The following is a 27,418-nucleotide window of genomic DNA, read 5'->3' as shown; positions in this document are numbered from 1 at the left end:
GGAACTTCACTGTTGCTCTTCAGAAAGCCCATGGGGCAGACAGGCCTGCACCACGGTCCCTGACCTGTGAGGACACAGATGTTAAAACCTGGGATCCTGCGGGAACAAGCTGAATGGGCAAGATAGCCCTGGGTCTCCCGCCGCCTTCAGTGGAAGCTGTGGTACTTCTGGGAGGCAGAAAGGTGATGGGTCTGCATCCAGCGCTCAGGACCCCCAGTAGATACCCAAACCAAGGAAAGTACCCCCCAAAGTGCCTCTTAAAATATAGAACTTTATTTTGGTTGCTGAGATTTTCATAAGCACTTGGTTCACAGAAAAGTCATTTGTTACAAAGTAATAAAAGGCAGCATTTTGTACAGCGACTCACACTGGGGCCACAGATAAGTGCAAAGAACAGTGCTGGGGAGTGGAGGGACCCACACACTTATGCCCCAAGTCCTCAGGGAGGAGACTGAGCCCCTGACTCCCTCTAGCCACACCCTATCCCACCTGGGAGAACAGCACCAGGGGCCTGGCAGAACCTGCCTGGGACGCCAGCTGTGGGCATACAACCATGACCTTACCAGGCTGCTGAGGCGCCGCATGAAAGGCTAGGTTGGCGGGGGACTGTTCAGGCTGAGCTGAGCCTGCGTCAGGCCCCCTTCCTTGAATAGTGGGTCTGAGACTGCCTGGCTCTGGAACCTTCACACATTCACTGTTGAGCTTAGCAGAGCCTTCCTGTCCCTCTCCTCAAGCTACTAACCCTCCCCGTACCCTGGGCTGGGGACACAGGTGGTGACCTTCACAGAGCTTACAGGTGAGTCAGTGGACAGGGTTGGACCTGGGTAATTTCTAAGCAAGACAGAGTGTACCCTGTGGGGGCAGACAGGGCAAAGGAGGCTCAGAGGGCACAGCGCTGCCATCCGCAAGGTGTGTGGAGCCTGGAAGGATGGGTGGGACCTGGGCGTGCATAGCTGGCGAGGAGGGCGCGCCCGAAGGTGAGGAGAGCGTGAGCCAAGGCACAGAGTGGGAAACCACGGTAGGGTCTGTAAAGGCAGGTGGCTGGTCATCCATGAGAATGTGGACACAGACAGGGGCCCCAGGCACCTCCATCTCCACCTGTCTGGCGCCCAGCAGGGGCGGCTGGTCTGGGTGTGCTTGTGGGATTCAAATCCTCCCTATGCTGCAGGCACTGAGTCAACTATGTCCTCCTGAGTCTGGGGGCAACTAGAGGGTGGAGCAGTCAGGTGAGTCCTTGCACTGCCCAGCCCTCACCTGCACACCTAACCACTTGAGGGAAGCCTCCACACGCCCCTCTTGCTTTCCCAGTTGTCCCTGAGGCAGCCTGCCAAGAGAGGCTCCTTATCGCAAGCCCCTCCTCCCTCAGAGGTCCACATCCAAGAGAACTGTGTCCTTAAAGGAAACCAAACCTCCAGCCTCCCCCACAGCAGGGTGGGTGTGGCAGTGTCCCCGGAGAGTCAAGATGAGGGCTAGGAAAGGGGATGACTCTGGGGTTCTTTCCATCTCACTGGAATCACTTCTGTCCCTTAAAAGTAAATTCATTCTTCCCTGAGAAGATTCTGGGTTTGGTGTATATAGTTCCCTGTAACTCAAACAGAAAACCCTGGCCAAGGTTTCAGAATCAATTTCCCCAACTCTTTATCATCTCTACAAGAGCTTGAGGGACTAGAAACCTACCAACTTCTGTTTCCTTTTTCTTGAAAAATAATTCCATGGTTGGGGATCTGAGATCCTGCAAGCAGCACGCATGGCACAGCCAAAAATACGAACTAATCAAACCAACACAAAATCCGAGCTCCTTCCTGCTGAGGGCTATGGAGCCAAAGGGCTTTGGAGATATCTTGTTCTCAGTCCCCAAAAGACTTGAGAGCCTGCTTTTCAGGGAGGAGGAGACAAGATGAGCAGGAGCCTTCACAAGCACTACTTCTTCCATCCTTGAAGGCTGCAACTCTTAGCTCAGCCCGGCAGGGCCCGAGCCTGACAGCAGGGTACATGCCTGCTTCCTGGGGTCTCCGGACTCCCCCCAGCTGCCGCCTCCTGCAGCTCTCCATTCTTACAGGATGGTGCAGAAGATGCTGCGTTTGCTGTGGTAACCACCTTCCACATGGGCTGTGATCCTGGTCGCCATGGCTGTCACCTTCTGCCCACCATGGGCAGCGGAGGGGCCTCGGAGAGAGTTTTCAAGGTGAGGCCGTGCTGGTGGGTTTGTCAGGCGCCACGTATCAGACCTGAAGGGGCAGAATGAGAAGACACTCTTTGAGGGTCTAGAGTATTTGCTGAATGCCCCGTACAACCTTATCTTTGGTTCAAGATCCAAGTGTTTAAATTGGGGCATAGGTTGTATCTCCCTAGTTAAGTGATAGCAAAAGGGGGTGGGACATGCATGAAGCTAAATCTGGTTCTAGCTCTGCCTTCAGTTCTGATGCAACCCTGGACAGGTTCCCTCTCATCCTCTATTCCTCCATCTTTAAACAAGGATCTAGATAAGACCAGTGACTTTCTCTTTTTTCTTTCATTCCCCCAGGCCTCATTTTTTTCCCCATTATATATGACCATGAATGTTATGCAAGCTTCATTCATTCACTTTTAGTTTTTGGCTGTACCCTGCGGCATGTGGGGACCTTAGTTCCCTGATGAGGGACTGAATCCGCACCCCCTGCATTGGAAGGCGGACTCTTAACCACTGAACTGCCTGAGAAGTCCCATACAAGCTTTATTAATCATCAGCAAAAATTAGAAGCTACCTAAATATTCCTCAGCTGATGAACAGATAAACCAAGTGGTGTGTCCATTCAGTGACAAAAAGAATGAATGACAGGCGCGACACCACAGGGGAGTCCGGGATCCACTGGGCCGAGTCTAAGCAGCTAGGCTCAAAAGACTACACACTGCATTCTTTCTTTAGATGACGTTCTGGAAAATGCAAATCTACGGAGGGCAGAAACTGATGGGTTTCCAATCTCTTAAGCTTTTGTGGAGGTTATGAAGGGTTGGGGAAAATCAAATGATAGTGATGGTTTGAATCACCTCTAATACATATCAAATCCTAAACTGCTTAAACCAGCAACATTGTCTTGTATTTTTATGATAATATTACAAGTAGGGCTGGCAAGGTGTGAGCAGTGTCAGAGGCTGGCTACTGTGGGGTGAGTAAAAGCCTAGGGGTATTTGTTCAAGGGGCAACAGTGGCCACAGCAATAAACACTCATGGGAGACCTCAGATATGCTACTAGGTCACAGCACCTTATTTTATCTTAAGTTGGTGCTACAGACATTGTTAAGTGGATTTTACTAAGGCTCAGAGATGTTGAGTAAATTGCCCAAGGTTGCATAGCCAATAACTGGCAGAGGTGAGATTTGAAACCACATACCCAGATTCTTTGAAAGCTTATTCGCTCCCAGACTTCCCTAGTGAGTCAGGCTCAGGTCCTCTGCCCAGGCCCAACACAAAGGCCAAGCACAGGCCTTATCTGACCAGAGCTGAAAGCTGGCATGAGAGAGCTAGGGAGCTAGAGAGCTAGGGTTGCCACAATCACTAGGCCTGGCTTCCCCAGTGACCTCGCGGTGGTTCTAGAAGATTGGTTTAGGCACCCCATGCACTTACTTCTTGAAGACCAAGAACCTGTTGTTCTGTATAATGCATTCTTGGTTGTTTGAGCTCTGCTGGAAGATGGTCTTGTTGGTCCTGCCCTGGAAGATGGTGTTGTCCTGCACCAGGGCCTTGGCGTGGCCCTGCACTGCAATGCCGGAGGCCCGGAATGAATGGATTCGGTTCTTTATTACCTGGGAGAGGCAGCCAGAGCTTGTCACACCTCAGGGACTGGTGGGGAGCCAGGTGAATGAATCACCAATGATAAAACCGAGGGGTACAAGCACGCTAGGTAGGTCAGCACTGAGCCAAGGGAACTCATGGAAAGGCTGTCGAGGCCAGCCAGAGAACCAGAGGCGGCTTCCTGGAAAAGGTGATGGATAAGCTGTAGGAGTTTCTCAGGCACAGAGCAGGGAGAGATGTTCCAGGAAGAAGGAACAATGTGAAAAGGGCCCTCAGACTGAGGAGGTAGTGCCGGAAGCAAGGGCCACTGACGACCCAGCTGAGGCGACAGTGACCCCTCCTCTGCCTTCCCACAGTGCTTGGATGCACAGCCAAGGAGTTCTTTACTCCTTGCCAAAGTCAGGGACTCACGAAGCCACAAAGCCAAAAGGAGGCTCTGGGACTGTAATTTCACAAGGGCAGGGACTGGGTCTGCTTGGCTCAACAGTGAAACCCTAGCACCCAACTCTGTGCTTTGCTTAAAAGTGGAGCTCGGAGCTCGGAGCTCAAGGGCCTGTGGGGAAGACAACCAGGTGAAGGAACAGACACAGCACTGAGGGAAGTGCCCTGCAGACCCCTCAGAAGTCAAAAAAGGGGCACCTCCCACAGCCTGGGGGGCCAGGGAAGGCTTCCAGAAGACAGTGACAGCCAGTGGGGAGAAGGCTACTCTGGGTAACGGGACAGTGTTGCAAGGCCCCAGGGCGAAACAGGTCCTGAGTGAGATTCCTCTAGGAGGAGAAAGCTGAAATAGCCCTGATCTTGACCTGAAGACCATGAAGACACCTCAGGGGGCACCCCACCCCAGTTTCCTGCCAGTACCCCTCCTGTGTGAAGTGCCCCCTGTGTCTTGCAGGCAGGGTTTAGGTGGCACCCTTGCAGAGTGCTGAGGGTTTATGATTTTGTTTCTTAGCAGAGAGGGCACGAGAGCTCCCCTAGGACTGGCGTAGGCATGCACATCTCTCACACACACACACACACACACACACAGACACACACACACACAAACACACACACATGGCTCTCCTGGGACCGGTGTAGACACACATGTCACATGCACACACACACACCTTTGTATCAGACATGGGCAGCAGCTGCAGCCCACTGCCCCGGTTGCCAATGATGTCATTTTCCATGACGGTGCTGTCACCCTTGGTGATGATGCCATGGCCTCTGTTGTCATAGATACCATTGCCCTGGAGCTCCACCTTGCACTGGGCCTCGATCTTGACCCCACTCTGGCGGTTGCAGGAGATGCTGTTGTTGGCCACACGGGTGAGCTGACTGCTTTGGGCCACAGTGATGCCCCTGACTCTGTTGGCGTGGATCACGTTGTTTACAATGTGCAGTGCCTCACTGCTCTGGATGTAGAGTCCTGAGGCTGTGAGGGGAGAGGAAGCACAGGGTGGCCCCAGGGTCACTGCTAACCAGACCAGGAGGAAAAGCCTTCCCAGAACTGTGCATCCAGGAGAGGAGGTGGGGAGGAGAGGGAGAAGCAGCCCTGGGGACTTGCATCTTCCAAGCTGGATGAGAGCAGGAGGAAACCTAGGACCAGCAAGGAAACTCCGTTCCTTCTGAGAAGTGCTCAGTGATGGGAAGGGAGACATGTGTGAAGAGGCGCCTAAGACTCAGCTGGTCCTCTGGCCCAGGCGCTCATCCTGCGCTGGAACGCCTCCTACAGTTGCCTCCCCCGACCGCTGTCTATACCTCCTGGGACGGGGCGCTCACTACCTGATCAAGTCTGCCCATCCTGCCTCTGGACAGACAGACTCACCTGAGCCAAAGTTCTGTTGCTTTTGTTCTGCTTCCCATTCTGAGCTAGAATCTGCCTCCCTATTGTCTGGGAAATTTCTTTCAGATACCATAGGGGAAAAAAAGCACAAAATCAGCAGGCTGAGAACCGCAGAATGTGGTCAGGAAGAGGCAGCATGGCAGGCGGACCTGGGGTGAGGAGGACTCCCAGTGGTGATGCCTGCCGCACCCCCCAGGAGCAGGAGACTCGGGCAGCAGAGGAGGAGGCCAAGGGAGGGTGATGACCAGCGGTGACGCCTGCCGCACCCCCCAGCAGCAGGAGGCTTGGGCAGCAGGGGAGGAGGCCAAGGGAGGGTGATGACCATGGGCTCTTGTGGGAGCAGTCTGGGTTGGAAGCCCTGCAGGTCTGAATTTTTTGGTGCCACCCGCCTGTTGCTTCTCTTGGCTTGGTTGAGAACCGCAAAAATAAATCAAGTGTTTTGAATTTACGTGGCTTTGCCTGTCAAACTGGACAGTGTGGCTACAGGAAGGAAACCCTGAACTGGGAGGGAAAAGAACTCATTTTCCAGGTAAGTAAGTGGGCTGGGGCCACTGGCCCCCCATTTCCCTGCCTCGGCCACTCCCAGGGTGATAAGCTTCCTCAGGGCCCAGGGGCCTCTCTTTCACAAGCCTTCCTCCACCATTCCCCAGAGTGATTCTCATAATCAGCCAGGTGTGGGAGCTGTAGAGTTAGATGAATTCCACAATAATTTTTTTTCCCATTCAATAAACATCAAACATCCATTTTTATCAATTTTAAGATAACATGGATTTTAAATATTCTTATTTTCTGTATCTCTAAGAAAGAAAAAAGAAAGTGAAGTCACTCAGTCGTGTCCAACTCTTTGCGACCCAATGGACTGTAGCCTACCAGGCTCCTCTGTCCATGGGATTTTCCAGGCAAGAATACTGGAGTGGGTTGCCATTTCCTTCTCCAGGAGATCTTCCCGACCCAGGGACTGAACCTGGGTCTTCTGCATTGTAGGCAGACACTTTACTGTCTGAGCCACCAGGGAAATCTAAGAAAAAAAATCACTGCCAATTAAACCATGATATGCCATCAACTGTAAGATGTATCTCATCAGAGATGTGAAAAAAATATGAAAAGTGTGTCTCAGAATTGACTGTAATGTATATGCCAGGTGTGGGACTGGTGCCAAGGGGCAGGGGGCACCAACAAGAGTGGGATTCAGTTCCTCGCCTCAAGTTCACTGCCTGTCAGAATTGATGAAACAGCCACAGAAACAAATACAGTCTCAGCCCCCATGCTGGTGGGGCTGGGTGAGGACCCAGGTGGAAGGAGGGAAGGATGGCGGGTAAGGGCTCTGAGGTCTGAGTTGTTTGGGACGTGTGGATGGGAGAAAGGGAATTTCAGGCAAGAGAAAGGCAAGGGTGGTGGTGGGAGGAGAGAATGGATTGAAGTCCAGGGGGTGGGGGTACCAGGTGAGTGGCTAAAGTGGCTGATGAGGCTGAAGGGTCTCAGGGCAAGCTGAGCATGGGAGGCCTTGCAGCAGGGCTGCCAGGAGGGGTGCTCACCTCCGTTGTGGTTAACACTGTTGGACTCGACCAGAGCTACAGTGATGGGCCGGCGCAGCGGGTTGTCGTCCTTCTCCAGCTCTGTCTCCCACAGGATGGCATCCCCGTCCTCGCTGAAGTTCTCCTGGCCCCCGTGGCCTCCAGGGAATTCTCCGGAGCCATCCTTCTGGCTGAACACTGCCACTCCATACAGGCCATTGTAGCTGACATGGTTGCTGGTGACGTGGGGCAGGCTGGAAGCCATCATCCACACACCACAGCCCTTATTAGCTGTAACAGTGAAAGGAGCTGGTCATTAATGCTGCCAACAGGCAAGGCAGTACCCAGTATCTCCTCAGGCAGGGAAGCAAAAAGGCACTGGCCTGGGAAACTGGGCCACTGATTGGTAAATGGCCTTGAACGAGTCACTTTAGGGCTTGGCTGCTGCAGGCTTCTCCTTCATACAAGGATTCTCCTTCATACAAGGGGTAGTAACAGTCAGGTTAATCTCACAACTACTGTCATCCTATGGGGTGTAAAAGTGCTCTGGGAACTGCCAAGCCTCCACTTCCAGATTGGAAACACACAAGTCCATGGCGACAGTACCCAAGGGGCCCTCAGAACTCATCCAGCCCAACCACACCCTGCACAGAAATGCAGGGTTTGAGTCCCAGCCCTACCACTCCCTACCTGTGTGATCCTGAGCAGGTTACTAAACTTCTCTGTGCCTCAGTTCCCTCATCTTAAAAATGGGGTTACTAACTGTACCAACCTCAGAAGGGGTCCTGAGGACTAAATATGATAATGCACAGAAAGGGCCCAGAATGAATCCAGGACCTGAATGTAGGTTAGCTATTATTATTAGAGATGCAGTCCAGAAAGACTGAGGTGTGGCCCAAGGTCACAGAATGAATGAGAACAGTTTTCTTTCTATGATTACCCTATTTCTCCATTATATTTTTAGTTCTCTGGATCAAAAGAAAGAGTAAGAGGGGTTAGATGTTCATGTATCAGAAATCACATGGCCCTGTCCTTACATAAGATCCACTCCTGCCCTTGATTGTTTTAAGTGGGGATTAAAGCTCTCTGCTTTGCTGACCCCATGGGGTCAACCTGGATTAGAAGGTGATTTGTGAAAGGCTCATGCCTTCTGAGCGGGGCTGTGACCTGAGATAGAGGCTGGTTTTTAAGATGAGGTACTGGGGGCCCAGGGAAAGGCAGTGACTCTCTCAGGACCTACAAGTTAGAGATGGAACCTGGGCTTCCTGCCTCCAGGCTGCACTGGCCCCCAAACCTGTCCCCAAGGAGAGCGGCTCTCACCGTAGATGGTGTTTCCTTCTAGCAGGCCTTTGCCTTCATCCCCCACAACCACACCATCCGAGTAGCCAAAGCAGATGAGGTTGCTTCTGAGGATGGGGACCCCTCCTCGGCGGATGTCCACACCTCCCCACTGATTCTCTCGGATAACATTTTCTATGGAAAGAGGTGGAAAAGAGGGTCATGGGCCACCTACAGTGCTGGCATGAGGACTTGAACAGCTGACAGAAAACAAGTCCAGACAAGGACACTGAGGCCTGCCCCTGTCAGGAGTCAGCACCCAGAATCTTGTCTGCTGTGTGGCTTCCCAAGGACGTGTCTGCTGTCTGCTTTCCCCAAGGGCAAGGTTTGTGTCTGCCTTGTGGTGTCCTGTATCCCCAGAACTCACTGTATCTAGCGGCCTGGAGGACTGATAACTAAGAACAGGCTGGCTTTAGAGTCCCTGGACCAAGGCCAGGCAGGGCTGTCTGTCCTGGGGGATTGTCCTCGGGAGCACTGACGCAGAATCCAGCCACTCCTCACAGCCTTCCTCTCCCCTCCACCATGTCTCTGGGAGGGGGTGGGCTGAAGGGCCACCAGTGAGAAGGGGTGTCCTGGAACACTGCTGCCGCAGCACCAAAATGGGACAGACTCTCAGCCTCTTGTGACAGGAATGCAGTGATTCAGGACACCCTGTGTGACCAGCTCCTGCCTGCCTCTGGGACCCCTTCTCATACTCCTTGCCCCTTGCTCACCACACTGCAGCCAAATGAGCAACCTCTGTACTCCTCAGGCCTGCCAAGTCTGTTCCCACAGGTGGCCCCATTTGGAATCCTGGTTCTTTCCTGAGTTCCTTCCCATCCTCCAGCTTCTGGTTTACATGTCACTTTTTTGGAAGGCCTGCACTGACCACACAGTCCTAAATACCCACACAGTTTGTCTATCACCTTATTTTAATTATCTGTAGATGAAATTTCCTGGCAGCCAAATGGTTAGGACTTGGCGCTTTCACTGCCAGGGCCAGAGTTTCATCCCTGCTTGGGGAACTAAGATCCTGAAGCTGTGTGGTGTGGCCCAAAACCAAAAATATGTATCACCCTCAGAGATGACTCTTCTTGAAAAAAAATACATGCTTTTATTATTTTCCTCTCCTTAAATGTCAGTTCCTGACAGCAGAAATCATTTGTTTCCTTCACTGCTGTATCCCTAGCTCCTGCATACACTGTGTGCTCAAAAAATGTCTAATGAAGAAAGGCAGGATTCAGTCAAGAGGAGTTACTGGCCCAATATTTACTGGATCTCTTTACTGCTCCAGATATGGCTATGATCTGTGCTGAGGCTACACTGACGTACCAGATGGACATGATCCTTGCCTTACAGAACACAGCAAAGGAGGCTGTCATTAAATGGATCATAAGAAATTAAGTACAATGTCCTACAGAGTAGGCCTACTTGGTGGACTAAGTGGGTGGATGTATAATGGGAGGTCAGGGCAGGCTTCCCCCAGCAAGAGACAATTGGGCTGAGGCTTGGAGAATGACAGGAGCTGGCCAGGCAGAGGGGGAATGGGGATGGATTGCCAGAGCAGGAACAAGCCTATAGAGCCCAGAGAAGGGGTTCAGTTCGTGTGGTGTGAATATTTCTGACAGTGTTCTGTGAGCCACCCACTCAGATCCTGTAAGCACCAGGCCTGGCAAAGAACGGACGCGACCTCCCTGCCTGGTGAGCACAGCTAGGGTGCGGAACCTGTGTCCCCGAGTGCTGGTCACCATCAGGAGGCCAGTCTGTCCAGGAGAAGGACTGGGCGGGTGGCAAGCTGGGGACGTTGGCTGAGTTGTGGCTGCCTGGCTGGCTACAGCTGCAGGTGTCTCACGCCTACCTGTGATGAGGCCTCTGCCATTCTCGTTCACAGCGATGCCGGCTGCGTGGCCCTTGAAAATGTGGTTCCGGCTAGAATGAAAGGAAAAGACAAAAGGTGAGACCAAACCAACATCATGCATCAAAGACAATGCCCATCCAAGGTGCCTACCCATCTTCGTGGGCTTCCCAGATGGCTCCGGTCCACTGGGATATGGAGCACCTCTTTGAGGCCCAGAAGCCAGGCAGAAAGCAATCGTCAGTTACCACTGCCCCCAAACCACCTGCAACTATGCCACAGAAACAGATATCCCTGTCTCTGGACTGTTGGCCACACTCAAGCACCATTTTATTTGTATTGCCGTTGTTGTACAGTATTATATGATTTGAAGGTGTACAATACAGTAATTCACAATTTTTAAAGGTTATGCTCCATTTGCAGATATTGTAAACATTGACTATATTCCTGATGTTGTACAATATGTCCTTGTAGCTTATTCTATACGTAATACTTTATACCTTTTATACCTCTTAATCACCTATCCCTATATTGCCCCTCTCTGCTTCCCTCTCCCTACTGGTGACCACTAGTTTGTTCTCTATATCTGGCTCTGCTTTTTTATTATACTCACTAGTTTGTTGTATTTTTTAGACTCCATGTGTAAGCGATATCACACAGTATTTCTTTCACTGACTTATCTCACTTGGCATAACGGAAGATCTAAGAAAGCATGCTCCTGACTCAAGAGATACACATGGCCCTCCTGCCCTGGAAAGTCCTCAAGAATGAGTTCCCTAGAGTAAGACACCTGAGTGTGTTAAAGGGCCTGCATTGCTCTAGTCTCTCAACTCTGGTTTCCTGCCTGTAAATACAGAGACACTCAGACACTGGCAGAACTGGGTTATTTCTGGAGGATACACATTAGCTGTTTGGTATTTTTACTAACAGGAATACTGTGTTCTCCTTCTATACTGGAGGAGCACCTGCCCCCTCTCTTAGGAGGTGCCCTCCTACTTCCTACCATGCAGCCGAGGGATTTAGATCCAAATATACAACTAGCTGTTCAGAGCCTGACACAGGGCCTGGCTCCTTTCACAGAACCTTACTGATCATGAGTTGGCTGATAAGTCTTCCCCACTGTAGGGCAGGATCCAAAGCATTTACCACATGTTATTATTGTTTAGTTGCTGAGTCGTGTCTGACTCTTTTGTGACCCCAAAAACTGTGGCCTGCCAGGCTCCTTTGTCCAGGGATTTCCCAGGCAAGAATACTGGACTGGGTTGACATTTCCTTCTCCAGGGGAATCTTCTTGACCCACAGATCGAACCCACGTCTCCTGCTTGGCAGACAGATTCTTTACCACTGAGCCACCACCAGGGAAGCCCGTACTTCCTTGTGGGGAAGCCAAATGCCAACTGTACCTACAGTATGCATTTGGAGTTGAATAAGTGAAATTGTTTGTTAAAAAACATCCTTATGTTTTACTCAGATATGAAGCAACTGCTTTGATGTGATTATAATTCAATCAACTGATGGTTACTCTGGGCTTCTAGAATTCAGGGTCAGATGCACTCCCTGGGCTCAGGCAAACCTCATTCATATTTCCGAGAGCTGCGCCATGGAAGCAAATGCATGCGTGTTATACTTTTAACACAAATCTCACTTACTTTCAGAAAGAATCCATGGCCCCTTGGAGAAACATGTATGTGTGTGTACATAGGGTAGGCAGAACAAAGAAAAGAGACATCAGAAAACATGAGGAAAAGGGGACAGAGCATTGTTCCAAGGACCAAGGGTGGTGTATTAACACAGTTTGAGTCCTGTGCTTCCTTGCAGCCAAGGCAAAAAACAAAAACAAAAAACCATAGGTTATGTAACTCTTACCAGCAAAAAAATATGCTCAATGGCTTGCCTTATTGAGGTCACATCAGGGACCTTGAAATTCAGGGACCTCCCACAAATCCCTGTCCTCCATCACAAAGAAACATAAAGGAAAAAAGCACAACCTAATTCTCTCAAAGCGACTGTTTTATTCAAAAATACTTTTTACTGAAGTCTATTCGATTTATAATGTTGTGCCAATCTCCGCTGTATAGCAAAGTGACTTACTTATACACATATAGACATTCTTTTTCATATTCTTTTCCATGATAGTTTATCACAGGATAGGATATTGAATATAGTTCCCTGTGCTATACAGTAGGACCTTGTTGTTTATTCATTCTGCATATAGTAGTTTACATCTAAATCCAGAATTGTTTTTAGTGGGGGAGGCTCTTGGCTTGCGGGATCTTTGTCAACAAAGGTCTTCAGCAGTAAGAGCATGGAGTCCTAACCACTGGATCACCAGAGAATTCCCTCAAAGTGACTGTTTTAAAAAGCCTAAAATAAAATAAAATAACAACAACCACCACGAAAAAGCCAAGACACTGATCTGCTTGTAATATTCCTTGCTCGAAACCCTTTAACAGCTCCCCAGCACCCACAAGGTTTGGGTATATGGCTGCAGTAAGTAATTATCATAAACTTGGTGGTTTAGAACAATACGAATTTATTATCTTCCAGTTTAGGAGGTGAGAAGTCCAAAATGGGTCTGACAGGGCTAAATCAAGGTGCCAGTAGACCTGCCTTTTTTCTGGAGACTCGGAAAGGATCTGTCTCTGACCTTTCCAGATCCTAGAGGCGGCTCAGGCTTCCTGGTCTGTGGCCTCACTCCTCTGGCCTTGCCTCTGTTGACACATTTCCTTCTCTGACTCTCCTGTTCTCTCTTCTAAGGACGCTGTGATTACACTGGGCCCACTTGGATCACCCAGGTGCTCTCCCCATCTCAGCACCCTTAACTGAGCCACATCTGCAGAGTCTCTTCTGCCTTGCAGACAGTCTATACACAGGTTCCAAGGATTAGAAAGTGGATAGATTTGGGGGGCCATTATTCTACCTACCACACGTGGTATTCGAGTTCCTCCATGCTCCAGCATCAACCCTACTTTGTAGGCTGACCTTATGCCCAGACATACCACACTTTTCCCACCACTTTCCCAGGTCATACTCCAAATTTCACTGCCCCAGGCTTGTAATGCCTTTCTGAGGCCATAAAATCCTACTTGTCCTTCAGTAAAAGTAAAGTGTTAGTCGCTTAGTCACATCCAACTCTTTGCAACCCCACAGACTGTAGCCTGCCAGGCTCCTCTGTCCATGGAATTTTCCAGCCAAGAATACTGGAGTGGGTTGCCATTCCCAGGGCATCTTCCTGACCCAGGGATTGAACCTGGGTCTCCTACATTGCAGGCAGATTCTTTACCATCTGAGCACTGCTCAAATGTCAGTGCCCCATGTGCCCTGTCCTGACTCAGTGGCAATCATGACTGGTTTTCTTCTGTACCTGCATGAAGACCTATAAAAATGCTCACTTTAGTGAGTCCTTCCCTTATAGCTCCCATCTGTAGAATGACAGTGAACACTTCACAGAACAGAGACTGTTCATACACCTTTATACTGCTAACCCCCTTATATGGAGGAAACACCTAAATGTGTGTTTAATGAATAATATGCACACATACAAACCCATACTCTTAAGGCAGTAACGTAAAAGATGGGTAAACAGCTCCATAATCACGTGATCACTAATTGTTTTTAGTAAGCTGCCTACTGGAGAAGGAAATGGCACCCCACTCCAGTATTCTTGCCTGGGAAATCCCATGGACAGAGGAGTCTGGTGGGCTACAGTCCATGGGGTAGAAAAAGAGTCGGACATGACTTAGTGACTAAACAACAAACAAAAACAAGCTGCCTACAATAGTGAAAAAATAGAAGCCTAACAGTAATAGGACTGGTTCAAAAATGAGGGAGTATCAAAACAACGGAATGTTCTGAAACTGACCAAAGTGATAAATACAAGATCCTGCAACAACATGGAAAAGTACACACAGGATAATGCAGGGAAAAACTCTCAGAATATATTTGCTGCACAGTAATTCCAGTTATTTTTGTAAAGTGCAGACATAACATGTGAGTCTTCCACTCAAAACCTTTAGTGATCCCCCCTTATCTAGACAGAATAAACTCCACCTTTCCCACTGGACTACATAAGGCCTTCCTCATCTGGCCCAAGGCTTTCTAGCACACTGCCTGGCAGAGATGGACTGCCACGGGGATATAAACACTCAGGCTGCAGTGACCACAGGACCCAAGATGATCCAGGACAGTCCCAATTTGAGATGTTTTACAGCAATGTCACAACTTGTGTGAGGCTTTTTCTCAAGCCCCAGAGGACTGCGTGCTCCCTGACTCTGCTATGTTCGGCTGCCTCTGCTCACACCACTTCCTTCTCTAGGAGCGTCTACTCCCCAGCTCCACGAGGGGCCAAGCCCTACCTGTATTTCAAAGTCTTAACACCAATGCCAGCTCCCAAATGAGGCCCCCCACAGCCCCCTCATCAGAATAACTCCCCCTCTCGGTACCACTTTGACAGCATTTATCACAGCCTGCACCACGTGATGGGTGGGAGGGCAGATCCACAGCCCCACTACCTACAGCTTACACCAGTGATGGATCACGGCATGCTTCCATGCTGAGGTCAGATGTAGCCTCCAATCTTAACACAGCATCCCACATAGCCACCAGCAACTGATCAGAGTCGTCAAGTGAGTTGAAATCTCTATGCCATATAGGATAATAATGCTAAGATAGGACTCAGCATTATTTCTGGACACACATGTCCTTTTCCAGACTAGAGTAAGCTCTGAGGGAGGAAAGTCTGCCTGGTTTACCTTTGTTATCATTATTAGAAGTGCCCAATAATTCTTGCTGAATAGAATGGCCCCACATAATTAACTGGAAGGGAACACAGACACAAAGGCACAGAACACAGATAATATAACACAGAAGGCTGTGTTACTGAGGTGGGATTGTGGGTGAAGTCTGTCTCTTCTCTGCTTGCATGTATACAGTTGCTTTAGTAAACAAAAATGGTTTCCAATGAAGCAAAGACAGGAAGCAGGGAACCAGAGATGAAAGAAGAAGAAAGGGACCATGGGTGAGCAGGGTGGTCTGAGTACAGAGGCATGTACATACCTCACGACTGGATTTCCATGGTACAGGATGTAAATGCCAGCCTCCTTGTTTGAAAAGATTTGATTGTTCCGGATGATGCCTTTCCCATTGCCCAGGACAACAATGCCAGAGCGAAGGCCGTGGTGGATCTGGTTACACTGCAGGTGAACAGGAGACACCACAGAAGGCAGATGAGACATGCCGGTGAGCAGCAGAGGGCTCAGTGCTGCCCCACGGCAGGGCCAGGATGCAATAGCAGAAGAAAACATGTCACTGCGGGATCCCAAGCACAAAACAAAGGGAATGGACTGGGGGTGGCCCTGCCTCTCTGCACAGGTGCACACATGGATACCTGTCAGAGAGACGCCCAAGAGAGGACTCTTGGGATGTATTAACAGTTACATCCTGACACTTAATGCTGAGGGCTCTTGCCTTCATCTACAATGCATAGTACTGAAAATTTCTGAGCCTCCAAAAAGCATGATCATCATCAAGGCCACATCACCCCAGGGCCCCGGGGGCAGAGCCCCAATACGTGGGACATTGACTAAGCACAGGCCTCAGGGACTGCTCAGGGAAGGGAGGGGGACTGTGGAAGGTGTAGCCCCAGGGAGCTTAGGTTTCCCATGAGCCAGGAGGCCACCAGAAGGTATACGAGCTACAAGGTATTTCTGCCAAACTCCTCTGTGCAAATGGGGAAAGAGACCCAGGGTCATACAATACATTTGTGGCAGAGCCGGATCTGAAACCTAGCTTTTCTGTTTCCCAGTTAGTTGCCTTTTGCATACTGATTAAAATCTTAGGTTATTATAATTGTTTCACTCTGCTAATTTACAGCCTAAGTACAATCATATATTTAAACCAAGAAGCTAGCTGTTTCTTTTCCAAAACTATTTCACGAAAACAAAGTTTGTTTTAAAATGTTTCCTGCTGCAGGAGCTCCTATTCTTATTGGTTTCCAGATATCCCCCTGAAGGATCCGGCAGACTCACCAGGGTAACCAAGTGTTTTTCAGGGCAGACATCATATCTTTATTCTTACTGAACTCAAAACCCACAAGAGCATATCCGGGCTGCAGGAAGGAAGGCCCTGTGAACTTCCCTATCTGCTGGGTCCTCATCCTTGCTGGGGGAGACTTCAGGGATGTGATTTATCCAAAGTCACCTTCAACACGCGGAAGAAGAGACCAGAGTCACAAGGACACACAGAGGAAAGGACAGGAATGACTTGCAAGCAGGAAGCAACAGGAATCTAAAATGGTCGCATTTGCTTCGACATCCTAGAAAAGGTTTCTGAGAACTAGGAGCCACCCTGAAAGGGGCACCAAGATGGAGGAAGTACCAGAATGAGAGGGTTGGACTTCTTCCGGATGTCCACACCGGCCTCCGCGTTGTGGCAGATGTTGTTGCCAGCGATCAGGCCGCCACCCTCCAAGCGAAGAAAGATGCCCGATGCTCTGCAGTGGTGAATGTGGTTCCTGAGCATGATGATCTAGGCAGAGAAGAAACAGCCATTCATTTTCTGGTTACAAAGGTTATTTTTAAAAACCTGCTCAGGGAGCACCTGAGTTTCCTCCTTCCTGTGTGGTCTGTGCAGATCTGCCCGACGCCAGCTCAGTTGCTCTCGCCATGCGCTCACAAGGAGGGAGCATCTCGATGCCCTTCCCGGTTTGGTCCTGCAGCCTCTGTACCAACCTCATACCTGTTCTGCACTAAACCCTGGATGGAAGCTTGGCCCTGGGCTCCACATCCACAGCCTCAGAGTAGGATGGAAGGGATGCTTAGATGAGATGGGATTAGGCAGGCTGCTAACTCCACATGAAGAGTTCCCCAGAGGTCTGAGGGCACAGCTACTTTAAATGGAACCAAGTGCCAATTCCACAGGCACTTCTGCTGGACTTCACCTGCCTAAGGAAATGCTAGAGGGTAAGGTAACTCACAGGCGCTCCTTGCCCACCTTCCCTTTGGCTTTTCACTTGTAAGACAAATACCCATTCTTGCCCACTCTGCATCTCTCTTAATGTATTATCTTGGGGTGGAAAACCCACTGGAATTCCAAACTAAGAGACAGTTAGAAATGTTGGTATAGGGATAAGGAAGCCTCTTTAAAACAAGATACCATAACCTGGCACACAGCTTATTAAGAGGGTGTACTGCCACTTATACTTTCTTTTTATATTTTATGTTTTTTTAAAAACTGTGTATTAATAATAAAATATATTATGTGAAGGTAAATTGTGTACTAACAATAAACAATATATTACATTAGAGATAAGTCCTGGGAGGGGTAAAGTATAATACAAGTACAATTTCAAGGAGACGCTTTCTGCTTATGATGGAGAAAGTTAGAAAGAGTATTGCTCCCACAAGAAGAATCTCTGAATCCATGAGAGCTGAGGTTGCAGGACCACCACTGAGCCTGGAATCTAAGGGAAAAAGGTACCTCCAAGGACATGACACGGGAGTACCTGCTGGTTTGAAAAGACACAGGTGCCATGCTAGCCAGAAAGAAGAGTTTGGCCAACTGTTTTCACAACTTGTTAAAAGCCAAGTGTGAATCAGTGAGAGCACAGAAGCCCCAGGAGTAGTTGCATCTGTTCATTTCTCCACAGATCATCCCAGGTGCTCATGGAGAAAGGCTGAGGGCCGGACAAGAGGCCAGAGATGCCTCCTTCCTGCTGGGCACTTGGTGGGAAAGAACAGTCACTTTGGAAAAAGCACTAAGCCCCTCTTGGATTTCCCCCCTCATTTTCCCAGAGAACAAGCTTTAAGCAGCTGGGTGAAGAGCTGCAAACCCTGTGGCTCTCATGGGGGGTCGTGGAAGACAGAAAAACAATAAATCCTTTATCCCTCAGGGATGTGGGAGGAAAATGTTTTGGTCTTGAGGGGTTAGAATTCCCCTCCTAGTGCAGGAGGTGAGGCAGGACCACTGCAAAGGGCCCACTGCCAAGGTCCTAAACCCATGGACACACCTACCCAAGACTAAGGATGAATGGGGATACCAGAAACTCCTTACCAGGACAGCTCTGCCTCATTCAAGACAGATGATGGACATGGGGCAAGTGTGCATTATAAGCTTAAGAGATGATGACTTTTAAAACAGTACAGACTAGCTCCATCCAAGCCCTCCTGCATACAACCACTGAAGCCCTCTCACTACTCAAAAGTCATGTTCCTGGTGACCTAGTGAGGCCTCATGGGTCTGCACAGTAAGCCTATGACAGCACCTTGCTATTATGTATACACCGCACCGCGTAAGTCAGGTTCCGGAAGATGTTTCCTTCCATCTTGGCTCGGCCGTAAGAGCAAACAAAAACACCTCCCTTGCCGTCCCGGAAGAGGCACTTGCGGATGAGGCAGCCCTGCACAGAGCTGGCCAGTGCCATGGCCTCCCTGTCCTTCTGCAGCTCCTGCTGCAGGGAGTTCAGCACCAGGCAGCTGGGCAGCTGGATGGAGGCTCCAGGCAGCGGTGGGCCCAAAAAAGAGCCCCCCAGGACCGGCCGTGGGCCCTGCACTTGGTAGGACAGTCTGTATGTGAGCTGGTCCTCGTCCTCGTCCTCACCGCTGGGACTCAGGCCTCCATCGCTGCTGTCTGGGGTCCGGGCCACCCTCTCCCCATTGCTGCCCACCTCTGCCTCCTGTGAGCCAGCCGTGGGGGAGCCGGTGGCTAGGCTGGTGGGGCTCTGGCTGCCCTCAATGACAATGCCACAGGTCCTCGGGCTCCAGGCCTGGTCCCTGCTCTCCAGGTCGAGGGACATTAAAGAGTCTGAGTCCTCGGTAGGGAGCACACCAGGAGAGGACCTGATGAGCCCTAAGAGGTGCGTGTAGGCCCAGTTGTTCTCTGAGGATGGGTGGCCCTCGACAGTCACTGAGTTGTTTTCACTGCCCACGAATTCACAGTTTTCCAGGACACACAGGGGCACGTTGTGCAGAAAGACATGAGTGTTCTTGAAGGAGCAAAACTTCACTTGGCAGGTGCCTGGGCCGTGGACCTGGATGTGCCCATTCTCGAAGTTGCAGTTGTCAAACTGGACGTGACCTGAAGTTGTCTGGGGGATGAGAGAGAGACAGTGGGTGTAACAGGGATAAGATCTGTTTTGCTTGTCAGAGCTCTGACTGCTCCAGAGCGGGTGGTGCCTCGGGAGGCCTTCTGTTCTGCTGGTCATGTTCCCTTCCCCACAGGGTGCATGTCTGCCAGCCCCGGAGGAACCGGGAGCTGCTCTGCGTGATGAAGCTGCCTGCCCTTCTCTCTCTCCAGTCCCAAAGGGCGGGGACAGGAGTGGAAATGGAGAACAGCAGAAAAGTTCACTCTGCAGCAGGGCCCTTCCCCAACCCCTCAAATCTCAAGTAAATCCTACCAATGCTCGTGAAGCACTTAGGATAAGGAGTGTGGGGGTGATCTGCAGAAGGGGGAAGATGCTGAATGCTCAGAGGGATGATGGGGGAAACGGAATCCACACATGTTAATACTGGACGTGAACCAGGAAACTATCACTCTAGGGATGATTAGAAATGATGGGGATGCTTACAATTTCCACAGACCCAGGAGCTGGCTGGGATGCAAGCCCAATTTTACCAAGCCCTCTGATGGGTAAGGGTCCCACGCGGTGCCTCAGTTTCAGAGAGACTGGGTCTCACTCTCCAAAGCACTCTCCCTTCACTGTCATCCTCCCATGGTCCTGCAAGCCAGCCTCCACCTGAGCCTGCAGACTGCAGCTCGCCAGAGGTCAGCCTAGTGTCTGTACTCAGGACGGAGCCGGCGAAGTGGGAGGGCTGACAGAGGCCAAGGTGGCCAGGAGGGGCTGTGCCAGCAATGGGAGGAGCTGGGAGTCTGCGTGGGAACTAAAGCTGGTGCACAACCAGAGCAGGAGACAGCAGGCTTGCCACAGCCGGCAGCACAGAGGCTAATGAGTGCGGCCACAGGGCCCAGCTCCCAGCTCTGCCTCTCCCAAGGGTGTAACCTCAGGCCGACGTGTCACTGCTCCAAGCCTCAGTTTCTCAGTCTACAATACAGGGCTCACAAGCTAACAAAGCACCAGGCATGGAGCCAGGCACAAAGATGGCATGTGATAAAAGCCAGCTATTATCACCGTGGAGAGTAGAGTCCTCTGGGGTAGGGGAGTGCTGAGCCCCACGACACAACTTACTTGAGCCCTCAGCTCTGCAGGCCTCACAGAGAGGCCTGGCTGCTCTGTATTTCTGAAGAATAACTGTTTCTGGATTTCACACCAAGTTCCATGAGATGTATTTGAACCATAAGAGGGAAGGTCCCATGATCCCGTTCAGTAATCCTTGGACAATTTTACATTCTCCAGCAGTGGTCTCCCTTGAGAGCTTGTCCCAGGACTTAACTCCCCTCAACCTGTCTAGTTCTTCCCTAGGGCTAACCTAACTTTTTCCTGATGCAATTTAAGTCTATTTTTTCTTACTTGGTCCCTTCTGTAGAAAAACACGGGCTCTCTAGAGATGCAAAGACACTGCCAGGGTTCTCCTCAAAAGTCATATAAACAGCTGTGAAATCACCCTGGCCTTGGCATTTTTTCAGGCAGGGTGATTCTGGCCCCTTGTCCTGTTGTTGGTTAAAAGACAGTCATGGACTGAGCACTAATATATGCCAAGCACTGAGGCAGGAAGTGGGCTGAGCTACGAAGACATCTACGGCCAAGACCTACCCCTTGAAGATCTGTGGCTACACTGATGAGGGGGAAGCAGAGGCTGAAATGAACATCTTACTCCAAGAATAAACGTCTATGAAATGTGAAGGGTGCGGAAATGAACAATTCTTTTGGGTCTGTAGATCAGCAGTGGAAGACCTCATCAGTCCTTCTGAAATGTTCTAGGTCTAATTAGCAAGCAGCCTTTCAAGCTTCACGGAAGACAGTACAATGTAATTTCAAAAGTGCTTAGGCTCAAAGGCCTAGATTTGAGGTCTAACCTAATTATCCACTTGAGAAAGTTACTCAGTGTCTCTGAGCCTCAGTGTCCCTCATCTGCAAAATGGGGACACATCTCCTCTGTCTACCACAAGTTTGTTGTGAGACCACCGATGCAAAGTCACCTGTATTATGATTACAGGTTTTGAACCCTAGTTCTGTCCCTTACAAAGTCTGAGACCCTTGCTGAGGCTCCGTTTGCTTGTCTGTAAAGCCAGCTGACACTACCCATCTTAATCGTGCTGTAAGGACATGCCTGGCACCCAGTAAGCACATCGTCAATGAGCGGTGCCATAAAGATCATTATGAACCTGACAGATAATCTGGTCGTTACTGGTAGAATAGAGGTGGTGTAATTTTTGTTGACAAAGTACAAAATCCATGCACTGTAGTCAGTTTCTAAGCAATGTAAAAGCTGCAGACTGTTCTGCCAGGAGCTACCAAAAAGCTACCGTGCTTGTCTCTGAAAACAACTGCTCTGTCCCTAGAAGGACTATGTTCTGATATTTTCCGACTCTCCCTCCAGTCACTCTTGGCAAAAGCCAGACCTTCCTTGACCCTCCCCAGAGTGGGGCTAACTTTCTGAAGGTCACTGGCCTGCAGAGCGTCCCCTCTTTGGCCATCTCTCTGGGAAGGCTGCCTGTCACCATGCAGCATGCTCCTAGAACCTGGCTTTCCCACCTGGCTGCTGTAGCTGTGGCCCCAGGTGGTCCAGTTTGGAAGGGAAGAAGTACAAGGCAATTTTGACCTCCAGTGAGGGAACAAAGCAGAATGTTGATCTTTACTGATTCCCGCGCCTCCTTCTCAACTGGTATAGAACTCAAGAGGACTGTGTTATATAGGAATAATGACTGAACTCTCAATTCCAACAAAAAAGGGGTTACAAACCCACTGAGAAGCGGCCAAGACTCAGGGTCAGGCTGGGAGAGGCCATCATCGGAGGTGGACACCCACCTTAAACATGAAGGGTGAGAACCAGGCCGGCATGAAGACAAGGTTGCACAGGCGTGTGGTCGAGCACTGCTGGTCAATGCTGGCCAGCAGGGCCACTTCGCCTAGCTTCCCGTGGCCTACAATCTCCACAGGCACCTTCAGGATGATTTCACCTTGCTCTTCGTGCAGACCTGGGAACAGCAGGATTCGGTCAAACAGGCTGGACATGGCCAGGGCACTGCCTAGGCTGTGAAACTCATGGCCTGGCCCGACACTCAGGGTCCGGCGCGTCCTCCTCCGGCGAAACAGAGAAAAGCAGACAGAGGTCTCCAAGATGGCAGCATTCTTGGTCCAGGTCTTGGAGGCAAGGTAATGCTGCTTGAAGGCCTCCCTCCAAGACTCAGGCTCCACATCGGGCTGGTTGGGCCAGTTGGGATGGCGGCACTCAGCACAGCCCAGATACAGCTGCCGCCAGCGAGTCCTGTCGAGACTGAGGATCAGTTCACGCCAGGCCCTGCACACCAGGCTGCAGCGGCCCAGGTCAGGAAGGGGCAGGTAGGCTAAGATCATGCGCCACAGCTCCAGGGGGAGGCCGCCAGCCTCCATGGTCACCTGGGACACAGACACAGAACAAAAGAGGTTTTTGTCTACCCTGCTTATGGTCCCCTTTCTTAAAATATCCCGACACCATAGAAATACAAAGGATTGTAAGAGGCTACTACAAGCAACTATGCCAATAAAATGGAAAACCTAGAAGAAATGGACAAATACATAGATAGGAACAATCTTCCAAGACTGAACCAGGAAGAAATAGAAAAACATAAAAACAGACCAATCACAAGTACTGAAATTGAAACCATGATTAAGAAACTTCCAACAAACAAAAATCCAGGACCAGATGGCTTCACAGGCGAATACTAGCAAACATCTAGAGAAGAGTTAACACCTGTCCTTCTGAAACTATTCCAAAAAATGGTAGAGGAAGGAATACTTCCAAAATCATTCTATGGGGCCACCATCACTCTGATATCAAAACCAGACAAAGATACCAAACAAAAAAAGAAAATAAAACTACAAGGCAATATCACTGATGAACATAGATGCAAAAATCTTTAACAAAATACTAGCAAACTGAATCCAACAACATATTAAAAGGACCATACATGGTGACCAAGTGGGATTTATCCCAGGGATGCAAAGACTTTTCAATAAATGCAAAATAATCAGTGTGATACACTACATGAAAAAATTGAAGGATAAAAACCATATGATCATCTCAAAAGATGCGGAAAAAGCTTTTGATAAAATTCAACACCCATCTGTGATTTTAAAAAAACCCTCTTCAAAAAGTGGGCACAGAGGGAACTTACCTCTACATAACAAAGGTCATATATGACAAAGCCAAAGCTAACATTGTCCTCAACAGTGGAAAGATGAAAGCATTTTCTCTAAGATCAGAAACAAGACAAGGATGTCCACTCTTGCCACTTTTATTCAACACAGTCCTAACCACAGCAATCACATAAGAAAAGGAAATAAAAGGAATCCAAATTGTAAGGGAAGTAAAACTATCATTGTTTGCAGATGACATGATACTATACTTACAAAATCCTAAAGATGCTACCAGAAAAATACTAGAGCTAATCAATGAATTCGGTAAAGTTGCAGGACACAGAAATCTCTTGCATTTCTATACACTAACAACAAAAGATCAGAAAGAGAAACTAAGGAAACTATTTGATTTACCACTGCATCAGAAAGAATAAAATACCTATTAATAAACTTACCTAAGGAGGCAAAGGGGCTTCCCTGGTGGCTCAGACAGTAAAGAATCTGCCTGCAATGCACAAGACTGGGGTTTGATGTCTGGGTTGGGAAGATCCCCTGAAGAAGGAAATGGCAACTCCAGTATTCTTGCCTAGAGAATCCCATGGACAGAGGAGCCTGGTGAGCTACAGGTGCATGGGACTGCAAGAGTTGAACCTGACTGAGCAACTAACTTTTAATTTTATATGCAGAGTACATCAGGAGAAATGCTGGGCTGAATGAAGCACAAGCTGGAATCAAGATTGCCAGGAGAAATATCAATAACTTCAGATACTCAGATGATACCACCCTTATGGCAGAAAGTGAAGAAGAATTAAAGAGCCTCTTGATGAAAGTGAAAGAGGACAGTGAAAAAGTTGGCTTAAAGCTCAACATTCAGAAAACTAAGATCATGACATCCACTCCCATCACTTCATGGCAAATAGATGGGGAAACAATGGAAACAGTGAGAGACTTTATTTTTTCTGGGCTCCAAAATCACTGTAAATGGTGACTGCAGCCATGAAACTAAGAGACACTTACTCCTTGGAAGGAAAATTATAACCAACCTAGATAGCATATTAAAAAGCAGAGACATTACTTTGTCAACAAAGGTCCGTCTAGTCAAGGCTATGGTTTCTCCAGTAGTCATGTATGGATGTGTGAGTTGGACTATAAAGAAAGCTGAGCGCTGAAGAATTGATGCTTTTGTACTGTGGTGTTGGAGAAGACTCTTGAGAGTCCCTTGGACTGCAAGGAGATCCAACCAGTCAATCATAAAGGAAATCAGTCCCGAATATTCATTGGAAGGACTGATGTTGAAGCTGAAACTCCAATACTTTGGCCACCTGATGCGAAGAGCTGACTCATTTGAAAAGACCCTGATGCTGGGGAAAGATTGAAGGCGGGAGGAGAAAGGGACGACAGAGGATGAGATGGTTGGGTGGCATCACTGACTCAATAGACATGAGTTTGAATAAACTCTGGGAATTGGTGATGGACAGGCAGGCCTGGCGTGCTGCAGTCCATGGGGTACCAAAGAGTCGGACATGACTGAGTGACTGAACTAAACTGAACTGAGCAACTAACACATATAGACCTACACACAAGGAGGCAAAAGACCTGTGCTCTGAAAACTATAGGATCTTGATGAAAGAAATTGAAGATGACACAAACAGATGGAAAGATATACCATGTTCTTGAATCAGAAGAATCAATACTGTCAAAATGACTATTCTACCTAAGGCAATCTACAGATTCAATGCAATACCTGTCAAATTACCAATGGCATTTTCCACAGAACTAGAACAGGATTTTTAAAATTTTCATGGAAACATAAAAGACTCCAAATAGCCAAAGCAATCTTATGAAAGCAAAATGGGGCTGGAGGAATCAGGTGCCTTGATTTCAGACTATACTACAAAGCTACACTAATCAAAATAGTATGGTAGTGGCACCCACAAAAAAAAGAAGTATAAACCAATAAATCAAACAGGACAGAAAGCCCAGAAATGAACCTAGCACCTATGGTCAATTAATCTATGTCAAAGGAGGCAAGGATATATAAGGGAGAAAAGAGTCTCTTCAATAAGTGATGCTAGGAAAACTAGACAGCTATATGTAAAAGAATGAAATTCAAACATTCTCTAACACCATACACAAACTCAAAATGGATTAGAAATCTAAATGGAAGACCAGCTACTATAAAATTTTTAAGAGGAAAACATAGAACATGCTTTGATGTAAATCACAGCAGTATCTTTTTGGATCCACCTCCTAGAGTCATAAAAATAAAAACAAAAATAGACAAATGGGACCTAATTAAACATAAAAGCTTTTGCACAGCAAAGGAAACCGTAAACAAAATGAAAAAAACACTCAAATAATAGAAGAAAATATTCGCCAGTGAGGTGACCACCGTGGGATTAATCTCCAAAACATACAAACAGCTCATGCATCTCAGTATCAAAAAAACAAACAACCCAGTCAAAAATAGGCAGAAGACATTTCTCCAAAGAGGACACACAGATAGCCAAGAGGCACATGAAAATATGCTTAACATCGCTAATTATTAGAGAAATGCAAATCAAAACCACTGTGAAGTATTACCTCACACCAGTCAGAATGGCCAATGGCCATCATCAAAAAGTCAACAAACAATAAATACTAGAGAGGGTGTGGAGAAAAGGAACCTCTCCTACACTGTTGGTGGGAACATAAATTGGTACAACCACTAAGGAGAACAGTACAGACGTTCCTAAAAAAAACTAAAAATAGAGCTACCATATGAGCCAGCAATCCCACTCCTGACTGTATATCCACAGCAAAATGTAATTAGAAGAAATACATGTACCCCAATGTTCATTGCAGCTGATAAGTCTCCCTTGAGGAACTCTCTGAGCTCAGAGACGATTCCCTTTCTTGCAAATGTCACATTCTTTGTTGTTCCATTTGGCATTCTCTGTTGTTCCATTTGGCATTATTTACTATATATTTACAACATTAATCCATGGGGATCCATGCAGCAACAGGGATTTCTATAACCAGGTAACTCTTAAAAAACATATACATATTCCCACAAGATCATCTCAATATACACAGAAAAAGCATTTGATAAAATCCAACATCTATTCATTGGAGAAGGCGATGGCACCCCACTCCAGTACTCTTGCTTGGAAAACCCCATGGACGGAGGAGCCTGGTAGGCTGCAGTCCATGGGGTTGCTAGGAGTCAGACACGACTGGGAGACTTCGTTTTCACTTTTCACTTTCATGGATTGGAGAAGGAAATGGCAACCCACTCCAGTGTTCTTGCCTGGAGAATCCCAGGGACCAGGGAGCCTGGTGGGCTGCCGTCTATGGGGTTGCACAGAGTCGGACACGACTGAAGCGAATTAGCAGCAGCAACATCTATTCATAATAAAAAATCTCACTAAGGTAGGTATAGAAGGACTATATCTCAACATAATAAAAGTTATTAATATTTACGGTAAACCCACAGCCAACATAATAAACAGTAAAAAGTTGAACAGTAAAAAGCTGAAAGCCTTCCCACTAAATTCAGGAATAAGACAAGGATACCCACTCTCACACTTCTGTTCAACATTGTATTGGAAGCTCTAGCCACAAAAATCAGACAACAAAGAAAATAAAAGGTATCCAGATTGGAAAAAAGGTAAAACTGTCACTATTTGCAGATGACAAGATACTCTCTCTATACAAAGTCTCCACATAAAAACTATTAGAATAAATGAATTTAGCAAGGTAGCAGGATATAAGATTAACATAGGGAAATCTGTTGCATTTCTTTACACTAACAATAAAATATCAGAAACAGAAAGTAACAACCCTGTTTAAAACCATGTCAAGGCAAACAAAAAGCAACTTAGGAATAAACTTATCCAAGGAAGTGAAAGACTGATATGTT

At 48.3% G+C, this 27,418-nt stretch overlaps 1 protein-coding gene across 3 annotated transcripts in view; it reads right to left on the bottom strand.

The window, feature by feature from the left end:
- Positions 1–251: 251 nt before the first annotated feature.
- FBXO10 (F-box protein 10) overlaps positions 252–27,418 on the bottom strand; it is a 42,890-nt gene continuing 15,723 nt past the window's right edge. The window contains exons 3-12 of one of the 3 annotated variants that reach the window (XM_015093138.4): positions 22,207–22,797; positions 18,547–19,368; positions 16,662–16,811; positions 15,342–15,478; positions 10,290–10,360; positions 8,435–8,587; positions 7,136–7,405; positions 4,879–5,189; positions 3,605–3,783; positions 252–2,228 (exon numbers count right to left, since the gene is read on the bottom strand). In XM_015093138.4, coding sequence (XP_014948624.2) covers positions 2,054–2,228; positions 3,605–3,783; positions 4,879–5,189; positions 7,136–7,405; positions 8,435–8,587; positions 10,290–10,360; positions 15,342–15,478; positions 16,662–16,811; positions 18,547–19,368; positions 22,207–22,791 — 2,853 coding nt within the window. In that variant the 5' untranslated portion in view covers positions 22,792–22,797 and the 3' untranslated portion in view covers positions 252–2,053. The remainder of the gene's footprint in view (positions 2,229–3,604; positions 3,784–4,878; positions 5,190–7,135; positions 7,406–8,434; positions 8,588–10,289; positions 10,361–15,341; positions 15,479–16,661; positions 16,812–18,546; positions 19,369–22,206; positions 22,798–27,418) is intronic. The other 2 variants (XM_042243236.2, XM_027964409.3) reach the window with 2 other exon arrangements.

Source organism: Ovis aries, chromosome 2 (genome assembly GCF_016772045.2).
Source record: "Ovis aries strain OAR_USU_Benz2616 breed Rambouillet chromosome 2, ARS-UI_Ramb_v3.0, whole genome shotgun sequence".
NCBI lineage: Eukaryota > Metazoa > Chordata > Mammalia > Artiodactyla > Bovidae > Ovis > Ovis aries.
This window is presented reverse-complemented; position numbering and strand designations above follow the sequence as displayed.